Source organism: Mesoplodon mirus, assembly GCF_964341445.2.
Source record: "Mesoplodon mirus genome assembly, chromosome: 14".
In the NCBI taxonomy this organism is placed as follows: Eukaryota; Metazoa; Chordata; class Mammalia; order Artiodactyla; family Ziphiidae; genus Mesoplodon; species Mesoplodon mirus.
The window spans coordinates 16,550,116-16,560,748 of NC_138990.1; the positions used below are offsets into that span (position 1 = coordinate 16,550,116).

Below are 10,633 nucleotides of genomic sequence, written 5' to 3' on the forward strand. Positions count from 1 at the left end.
TCTCCCTGGAATCGCCTGCATCTTTGGGTCGCCTTAAGAATTTAGAGCCCTTTATACACTGCACTTTTACTAACTTCCTAGGAAGAAGACACAAAAGACTAGCGTGTCTTTAAACCTGTCTTTGTGTGTGCGCTCCATCCTCCTTTTAAGGTGTGGGGTCCCTGAGAGAACTGGGTTCTATTTCCTCTCTGTTCCACAACGCAGTGATTAAACAGAGTCCTGAACTTAGAGGAGCCACTTAAAATATCCTGAAAGTTGTGTTGTTTTATAAAATCTGTCATGGAAAATTTCTCCTTAGTGTTCCCATCTCAGACACACACACACACACATGACTTGCATGTCTAGTTCCATGTTTGGTACACTGATTTCTATCAATAAAAGAAACCAGCAATGAGAGATTCTTTAGCTCCCCTGAAAATACCCGTTTCCAACAGATTCCATATGAAACACTATATACAGTGACAAATGTCAAAGACAGCGAAAGGTCACCTATTGTGTCTCTGCTCATTTTAAAAGACAGTTGCTTTACAAGATTCTTACATTCTGCCCCAATCTTAACACCATCTCCCTTTTGGGACAGTTCAGGTCCACCTGATGAAGAACTCAGATTTTACGAAGACTCACGACTCCAACAGAAGGGACTCTTCCTGTGTGAGGCTGGGTCCTGTGAGTCTGATTATTATTCAACAGGATGAAACTCTTCCTTTGGGGGAAAAGTCGGAATGATGCTAAGTGACAGTGGAGCCAGATGCTTCATTTATAACCAAGAACCAGGTGAGGCCCCAGGAGGGCCTCCACCCATGAGTGCACACGTTGCCCAGGAGGGATACCCCTTCTGGAGGAAAAAGCGTCCGAGTGATCCACTGGGAGGCCCAGCTCCTCTCGGAAGACGCTGCAAAACGAGTTTCTACATTTTCCTGACTTCTCAGAACTTACACAAAACCCTGATATTTGTTTCCCTTCCCCGGTCTCTATTCCTAACTCTTGAACAAATATGTTGGTGGTACCAACAGGAATTTTGACTTTTCCTCCAGTTCCCCGGCAAGGTTTTTACCCAATGCATTTATATATCAATACCTTGCGGACGTCCAGCAAGACATTCCAACTGACCTGATTTCCCCATGGCCCTGACCCTTCGCGAACACCCTCCCCAGGCTGCTCCACGCGGGCCTCTTACCAGCTGCCCTGTGGGGCGACTTCCTCTCCGCCGCCTGGCTCTCCTTCCTGGGGTTGGCGGACGGCCCTACCTTCTCGGGGTCCCGGGGGCTGGCGTCGGGGGGCGCGGGCAGCTGGGGGAGGGTGAGGGTCTGCAGCAGCGGCTTCCTGGGCAGGGGCGGCTTGGAGCTGAGCTGCTCGGCGGACCGGGTCTTCGCCTTCCCCGGCTCGTTGGGAGACCTGGCGCCTCGGGCGGCGGGGCCCGTCCCGGGCAGACCCTTGTCGTTCCTGGTGAGCAAGGTCAGCCCTCCTTTCTCCAGCCTGACCTCCGCGCTGTACCTCTTGATTCCCCTCCCCTCCGGGCAGGGCGCTTCTCTGTGTTTGAAGGACAGAGACGTGGAGCGGAGCTTGACGGGGAAGGGGCTTCCGTCCCCGCCCGCGGGCCGCTCCCGGGCGGCTGGGCCGGGGTCCGCGGTGGCCGCGTCCGGAGAGCCACGCTCGGCCGGGGCGGGCGGCTTCCGAGGGCCGGGCTTCGGGCCCTGGGGCTCGGCGGGCACCCCGAGGTCCTCGAGGGCGGCCTCGCTCTTCCAGGCCGGACCGCTCCTGAGAAGCGGCAGCCGGACGGCGGGGCCTCGGGGCTCCAGCAGGCGGCCCCCCGCGCGCGGCCACTCGCGGCCCGACGACACCGAGAACTTTTTGGCGGCCCGCGCCTCGCGGCCTCCTCGCTCCATCTTGCGCTCCGGCGCCGCCGCCTCCGTGGGGGACCCCTCCCGCTCGGCCCTGGGGGGCTCCGGGGGCGCCGCCTCCTGGTCCAGGGATCCGGGTGCGGGCGCCTCTGCAGGCGACTCGGAGGCAGGCGGTGAGGGGGCCGCTCCGGGGCTCTCGTTCGCTGTCGCAGCCGAGGCCTTGTGCTTCAAGCAGCTCTTGGGGGCCGGCGGGCTGGGGGCCGGGGCTTCTGGCCCTGTGCCCTCGGGACCCGGCGTGTCCAGGGTCAGTTGCACCTCCTTCGGGCCGGTGTGGTCTGGCCCGTCGGGACCAGAGGGCGTCTCCCGGGTGGCTATGGGGCCGGGCTCGGGAGGGGTCGTGTCCCCCTCGGGGATGCAGGGAGATAATCGACCCTCGACGTCTCCCGAAGCACAAACCACCTCGTCCGCTGTGTCCCCGCCGGGGGGACACCGGGTTTCCAGGGACAGCTCCTCCCTCGGGTTTTCGCTGTCAGGATTAGGGTGAGGGTGCGGGGAGCCTTCTGGCCAAGACGGGGACTCCGAGCGGGGGTGTGGGCCCGACACGGGCTCTGTGACCTCCATGACCTCCGGGGTGGCCAGACGGCTGGAGAGGTTCTCCCCCGGGGGGTTCTCCTCCTCGATGCTGGTGGTGAGCGCCGGGCAGTGCTGCAGGCGCGCCCGCCGCGCACGGGGCCCCGCAGGTGGCAGCATGGTCGCCTGCCCCCCAGGCTCAGCGCCTCTGTCCTGTCCCCCCTCCTGCTGCCCAGAACTGGGCTTCTCCTCCGTGCTGACTTTGGGTAGCGGCTTCTCGTCGTATTCCTCCTCCTCTGGGGTACACGTCAGATCGCTCAAGGATTCGGACTGCGCTCTCTTAGGAATAAAGTGGACAAAAGACAGCATCATTAGGACGAGTATCAGGAAGCCTATGGCCTCCCCATTTTGTTCAAGGTTTAATTAGGTTTAAGGGAAGCAGAATGTCTCTAAGGCTGGCACTTAAGTGGACATTCACACACAGCTGTCTTTTCTTAATCCTTTTACTGGTCTGTTTGGAATCTTGCCTCCCAAGTTCAGCTTTCAGCAGAACTGAGGCCGCTGGCTATGCCCCTAAAATAAACGTCGCCTGAGGCTCTCGAGGCCAAGCTGGAAACCAGTGGACCCTGCTCTATAGAGTGAAACAAAGGGAAAGGGACCAGCATCAGCGGGGTCTGCCATGCTCTGTGCTCGGCATGGTTATCTCCCTAACTCCCTGATTAGCTCCAGTGAGGAGAGGATTATTAGTTCCTCCTTGCACCTGGAGAACTGGGAACTCAGAGAGGTCCCTGCCTTGGCCAAGGCTGAGCTAATAAGTGGCCCAGGGGCAAAGCTGTTGCCCTCTCTGACCCCCTGTGCTGCCTCAGAGCCGGTGTCCCCTGTCAATTCCTTCTCTCTCCAGGGATGCATCCTCATAGCAAAGGCAGGCTGGTTTGCCTAAAAGATGATTCCTATCATGTCCACCACGGTCAATAGCAAACCATAGCTGACAGGATAAAGCCCAAACTTTTCAGCTAAACTTGAAGTCTTATATTCTGCCGTTTTATTTTATTTCATTTTTTTGTGTGTTTTTAAAATTTTTATTTTATGCTGGAGTATAGTTGATTTACAATGTTGTGTGAGTTTCAGGTGTACAGCAAAGTGATTTAGTTATACATATATCTATTCTTTTTCAGATTCTCAGGTGGGGGGAGGGATAAATTAGGAGGCTGGGATCAACATATACTCACTACTATACATAAAATAGACAATCTATTCTGCCGTTTTAAATGGTTTCTCCCACTCCCTGCTCAGGTCAAGCCAAGCCCCTGCCATTTTATGTGCCAGACTCTGGGCCTGAGTGACTGGCCGGCTGCCCTCCACCCCACACCTCCGGGGCTCCACTAGCAGCCCCAGAGCTCTCTCTGATTCCACTCCTGTAGGAAGCCTTGCCTGGCTTGGCAGTAAGTCACGGCCTCGTGCTATTTTTCTTACGAAAGGTCTCTGGAATCTAGATTTAGTCCACTTCCTCCCTACCATCCACAAAGTCAGCTCTTGCTCTCTTAGGAAGGAAAGGAGATCAAGGTAGTCATGAATCATTCACAAGCAAATGTGAAAATGACCGAAAGGCTGAGGGCATTGAGGCTGGTGTATTTTAAAAGTTCCTGATTTTAGACCTGTCTTTAGACTTTACAGAGTCACCCAGGCTGCTGCACAAGGGCAGTGCCCTCCTTCCTTCTTTTTAGCAAACACCCAGGGGAGTGTTTGCAATAGGTTTTTGTTGTTGTTGTTATTTTAACATTTTCCAGCTGGCATCTGCTTGCCAACACAAGATAATTGGGATGTTTGTGACGACACCTAAGCTAGCTTTGCCAAGATGCACAACCCTATTCCTCTGGATTCCAAAAGGGGAAGATGTGAAATCCCCAGAAGAATTTTCAAAAGCTGCAGGTTCCTAAGGTGTTACCGGCCTTTTGTTACTACAGGAAATCCTTGATGTGGAAACCCCTTTAGGATGGTGGCTCATGTTTTTAAACTATTGGAACCCACATTAGGTCAACATAAAGCTGAGGAGCAGGTCCGGCTTGAGCACATCCAGATTGAGCCACTGGCAGCTCCGAGGGGTTACGGTGGGAGGCCACGCAGGAGGAAGGCTGGCACGGAGCGTGCACTCCAGAGGGTGGCCCCCGATGCTGAGCAGAGGCTTTGCAGGGAATAAAGCGGCTCCTACCCGAGCCTGGGCTCTCTGGCCAGGACAGCAGGAAGGATGCGGATACCCACTCCACCTCCACCACCCACACCTTGCCTCCCACTCTGGGCCCTCAGAGCGGCTTCACCCCCTGGAACCCTCCCGAGGAACTGGAAGCAGAGGACCCATTGCTCAGCCCGCACCCAGATGGAGACTCTATCATGGCTGCCTGCTCATCCACCTCCTCTCGCCAGAAAGGAAGTGTCTTTGGGCAGCGTGCACATCATCTGTGGGCAGAGGATGGGCACGATGGGCAGTGCCGGTGTGGAGAGGAAGCGTCTGTTTCTGACACCCGGGACTTGTTGGCAGCTCTGCCAGCCAGGCGACCTCGGGCTAGTCATCTAATCACGCTGCTCTCGACAGAACAGAGTTAATGATATTCCCTCTCCTGGCACTGCCTGGGTTGGGATGAGGACCAGCTGGTGTGGTGAGATGTCAGTATAAACATTTACGGGCGTTCCACTTCTACTGCGCCAGAGCCATGCACGGGGCACGGTTCTGAGCAGCAGGGTAACAAACGTGCTGAGACAACCAAAGACGATGTGGGTCTTTCGTGTGTTCCTCTTCCCCAGCCCCTGCTTTGGTGGGGGCAGATGGATCCAACCAAATGCAGCCTTGAATATGTTTTTCAAACTTGTACTAAATATCACAATCTTGACAGCCAAGGTTTTTTGTTTGTTCGTTTTCCTGTGCAAGATGGGATTTTGAAGGTTAAGAAAAGCCCCCTTTTTTCCCCAGCGCTCCAAAAGATTGAGAGCCTACATGATGTGGAGTAGAGAGTTTACCCCACTGATGGCAGAGGATGCCTGGCCGGACATGGACAACTCTTCTGCCCAAATGGACAAAAGAGCCTGGGCAGCAGCAGGAAGAGACTGAAGTGGATCCTGAAGATGCCCGAGTCTGCGGGGGGTGGGCCTGACAGAGTGGGTGATGGGGAAAGAAACCCCAAATGTTAACAGGAGATCAGAGAAGCAGGGGAAACTTGGACCTCGCTGTCCAGTGAAGCCCAAAGGGACAGGGAGCCTCCAGAAGTCCCCAGGGTCAGGAGGGCAGCAGAGGGGGCAGCGTGGCAGCTCTTCCCAACCCTTGGAGCAGAATAGGGACATCTGAAAGCACGTGGTCCCCAGAGGAAGGTCCTCATGGTTAGGAGAAGGGACCTCACAAAGGGCAAAGGAGGCTGCAGATGCTAAAGGACAGAGGCCTCCAACGTAGGACCCAACAGTGACACGGGTGACCACCGGCCAGACACCTCTGTGCATTCAGGAAAATACAGACACCTCCAAAAACATAATGTATCCATGCCTGCGCCCGACCCAGAAAGGGGACAAGATGTGCAAAGGACAGAGTTTACATCAAGGAATGACTGTGTTTACCCAGACTGCCTAAAGCAGATTTCCTCTTATTCTAAAAAATGGGCCTCAAGAGCTAAGTCAAGTTCAAAAGTAAAGAGAGGTACAGCTCTGCCCGGGGGCAGCAGGAAGGAGTGCTGCCTCTCCACTGGGAGTATGAGATGGGCTTCCCGTGGCCAAGTCCTGGCCAGGTGATGGCTGGGTACACACAGCCTTCCAGGGCAGAAGGCATCCCCATGGGAAGAAAGCCCAGACTTGGGGGCCACAGGGAGCTGGCTCTTCCCTTGTCCTGTGGCTACACTCAGCACGAGGACAGGCAGGTCAGAGTTACTAGGCCTTGCAAGTCCCCACAGTACTGAGCCTTTAACTGTAAAGGCACTGGATGGGTAAGCATTTGCCTAAGTACCCAGGTCCCCAGTTTCCATGAGAGCACATTAGCCCGAAGGTCACACAGCCTCCCTCTTTCTCCAGCATTAGTCCCCTCAAAAGTCGACTTTGCTGGCATGAGGTTGAAAAGCGCCTTCCATGTGCCCAGAAGAAAAGCCACTATCTCCAGAGTGTCCCTGACATCCCCGAGAGGCCCCAGCCCACTGCCTCCAGCTGAAGTGCAGAGCTGGTCCAGGCTACCTTATCAACACCCCATGATCTTGTCTCGAGGGAAGGAGGGAGGGGATGTTGGTCTATGAGCATCTCCTTCTCAGCCCCGTCATTCTCTGTGGCCAGGCGGACCCCACACCCTGCTTCTCAGCTCCTCTGGAGATGAGGCATTGCAGGCACCACTGGGCAGCGGAGAAGGTGACAACCCTACATGGACCTCGAGCCCCTGGTTCCGTGAAGCCAAAGCACTGCACGAGCGAGTTCTCAGCTCCCAGAGGGACAAGCTGATGACTGCCCGGGCAGCACGCCAAAGAGGGGTCTGTCCTTACAGGGGCACCACCCCTGTGCCGCTAAGTAGGTCCTCGTCCCAGGCAGTGTCCATTCTAGCTGTTCAGTTTCTCCCTTGGTCATTCACGCGTTTGTTCATCCATTCATGCATTCAACAAATGTCCACGAAATGTCAGCTCTGTGACTAGTGTTGCTCCAGGGCTAGAAGTACAGTCTTCTCACGGAACACTGGCAATAAACAAGTGAGCACCTCCATTTACAGAGGACATGTCCGTGTATAGCCAGTGCCATGGAGGAAGTGCCCACGGTGATGGACAGGTGGGCTGCTGTCCACAGGACGTTCCGGGGGAGCCTCTTTGGGGAGGACCTCGGAACCCATCCCCCAAGGGCTGAGCAGGAGGCATCCTGAGCAGGGGACACAGCCGGTCCCAAGGCCTGGGGTGGGAGACAGCTTGGTGAGTGCCAGAAGCAGAAGGGAGGCCAAAGCGTGTTGAGTGAAAACGGAAGGAGGTGGGCAGGGCCCAGCCGTGCCAGGCCTGCAGTGTGGACATCACACTGAAGACAGTGGGAAGGCAGGGGACCCAAGGCACAGAGCAGGTTCTTGGTAAGCATTGCAGAATGAAGACCCAATGAATGAATGAATGAGTGCTTAGGCGGGGAGGGGCAGATCTGATTTAGGTTGAAACCATGAGCACCCCCAGCTCCTGCGGCATGGTCATGGTCCCACAGCCCTCGCGGGGGCGGGGGGGAGACCAGGGGCTCGAGGTCCATGTAGGGTTGTCACCTTCTCCTCTGCCCAGCGGTGCCTGCAATGCCTCATCCCCAGAGGAGCTGAGAAGCGGGGTGTGGGGTCCGCCTCGCCACAGAGAATGACGGGGCTGAGAAGGAGATGCTCACAGACCAACATCCCCTCCCTCCTTCCCTCGAGACAAGATCGTGGGGTGTTGATAGGGTACCCTGGACCAGGTCGGCACTTCGCGGTGGTGGGGGGGGGACCCTCCCATCCTGCCCCTGCCCCGTTACCGAGGACAGACGCCGCATTTTGCTGCACCGCTGGTTGCGGGGCTTGACCAGGAGCTTGTGCTTGGCTGCAGAGTTGTCCAGGCAGGAGGAGAATTCTGGGGGATAATCGAAATCAGCCACGGGTGCCACACTGCTGTCTGAGGTCCTGGGGGAGACGGAGGTGTCGCTCGCTTGCCTGGAGAAGAGCTGGTCAGGAGACTGTGGCCGGGACGAGGAAACCACACAGACCTTCAAGGGACAAGGAGCACACAGGCCAAGCCATCAGCTTCCCCGAAGAAACAGTACAACCAGCACATCAACCTCCCCTTTCACTGGGCTCATCTCTGGGCTGGGGGTTTGAAGTGTTGAGCCAAACCCTGCAGGCCCATCACTCATTTCCAAGAACCTGAGTCCTAAGTGCTCCTAGGAGTCGCCCACCCACGGCAGCTGCACAGGTGCTTCAGACAAGAGCTACTTTCTCCCATGAAACCGACCAGCCCAGTTCCTCCAAGGGCGGAGTCAGGCTTGGCCCTGACTCTGGAAGCCATGCAGGCTGGGGCACAGCCCATGCCAAGCCCTGCTCTCAGCATCCCATCACTGCTCACCCTAGGCTTCTGTATCTTCACGCCTTCTCTTGGGACAATCTGGCTGTAAGTCACCCCTGTTAAGTCTCCAATATTTTACTAGTTCATACCTCGGCAGGAAGTAACTGAAAGGCAGCAAAGGGCAAAAGTGTCGCCTGGGAGGAAGGGGCTGGGGGGAGTCACGTGGAAGGGTGATGGCAACACCGGGTTCTCCTGCAAAGACACTTATCAGCATAAAGTAGCAGGCAGGCACCCACCGCGCACCCGGGGGAGCAAGGTGCACAGGGAGACCTTGGGGGGGGGCGCTGGGCTTTAGTGACAACCCTGCCACCTGCAAACAAACACAGCTTTCTGTTCCAGCATGGTGCTCAATATTCGTGTCAAATTCACGTTTCTTCCCGAAGTGTTTTATTTTCCAGTTTCTTTTACTTAGCGTCTTAACCGCGTTTAAGTGTACAGTTCATTGGTATTAAACAGATTCATGTCATTGTGCATCCATCACCACCCACCACCTCCAGAACTTCTCCTCTTGTAAAACTAAAGCTCCATGCCCATTACACACTAAGTCCCCGATCCCTCTCCCCCGAGCTCTGGCACCCACCCTTCTGCCTTCTGTCCCTGTGAACTTGACTAAGTACCTCGTATAAGTGGAATCATACAATGCTCGTCCTTTCGTGCCTGGCTCATTTCGCTTAGCGTGATGTCTTTGAGGTTCATCCGTCTTGTAGCCTGTGTCAGAACTTCCTTCCTCTTCCGGGGCCGAGCAATATTCCACTGTGGGTATATACCACACTTTGTGTGTCCACTCATCCAGCCCAAGACACTTGGGCTGCTTTCACGCTTTAACTACTAAGAGTAATGCTGCTATGAACGTGGGTGGACAAATATCTCTGTGAGAAATTGCTTTCAGTTCTTTTGGGTCCATACCCAGAAATGAAATCGCTGGATCATAAAGTGATTTTATGTTTAATGTTTCGAGGCACACTGATTTCCACGGTGGCTGCACCATTTTACATTCCCACCAACAGGGCACAGGGTACCAACATCTGTCTTCATATTCTCTCCAACACTTGTTATTTTCTGTTTTCTTTTTTTTTTTTCTTTTTAATAGTAGCCATCGGAATGGGTGTGAGGTGGTGCATTGCTTACATTTTAACCGGAGACCATAATTTTATGCACCTCACGATGGTTCAGTAAATGCCCTCCTCAGGAAGGAAGCAGCCACAAGAAGACGCAGGAGTGAGGGGCTCCCAGGGGCTGGGTGCATCTCGCTCAGGGTCTTTCCCACAACCCTGGGCCACACAGGAGCACACGCCCAGCAGCCCACCCCACCCCAAACTAGAGGAGGAAACGGAAGGAAGACGCTGTTCGCACGCACGCCACTGACGCGGGGACCACCCGCTGCAGAGGAACGCATTTTCCCTGTTAACACAAAGTCCTTTGTATTTTCCAGTGCAAGTACAAAGCTTATTCCTGTCGATGGGGAGAAGACAATTACCAAAATGAGGGGAAAAATGGTTCTAAGTGAACCTAATCTCTTTTAGTTCTGTGGTTTTAGCGATCGGGGTTCTTACGGGAACAAAATAAGAAAGATTATTTTGAAAATAAACCACAGGACACCTGGCCACGACTCTCTCTGTGCCTGTGGTTTTGGCTCCCACTGTTGTAGCTGATGACTCAGGAGGTCCCCTGCGATTGGACAGGAGACACCTTCCCCAGAGAGTCCTCCTTATAAGGTCACAGCAGGATGGGTCCATTTCACAATCATACAGAATCCTTCATTCTCACCCCTGTCTGGAGGGACAGTGGATACCCACACTTGGTGAGATTTGGGTTTTTGTTTTTCTTACTGCCTGGGATTCAAGAGAGCAGACAAGATGAGCTGCTTTGCAAACGCAGTGACTCCACAAATGAGGATGAATTCTCCTTCTGTGACAACGTGGGCCTTGGGTCACCCCTGTATAAACCCAAAGGACAAACATTCCCTGCCTACCCTCCACTTGGCTCCCACTGCATTTGCACTGCTGAGCGGATGGTCCACTCTGGCCTTGAGGCTGGGGGCCTGGGGAGGAGCTGAATGTCCCTGACACTGGACAAGGGCCTCTGTCCCAGACAACCCTGCACTGGCCGTCCACGGCTGGCCTTCCCTATAGGGAACCAGACTCTCTCTTCTCT

At 55.0% G+C, this 10,633-nt stretch overlaps 1 protein-coding gene across 1 annotated transcript in view; it reads right to left on the bottom strand.

Moving 5' to 3' along the window:
• The window catches only part of CRACDL (CRACD like), a 65,418-nt gene that overhangs the window by 19,173 nt on the left and 35,612 nt on the right, over nt 1-10,633 (bottom strand). Inside the window, exons 6-7 of the mRNA XM_082642434.1 lie at nt 7,896-8,123; nt 1,178-2,750 (exon numbers count right to left, since the gene is read on the bottom strand). Of these exons, the coding sequence (XP_082498560.1) occupies nt 1,178-2,750; nt 7,896-8,123 (1,801 nt within the window). The remainder of the gene's footprint in view (nt 1-1,177; nt 2,751-7,895; nt 8,124-10,633) is intronic.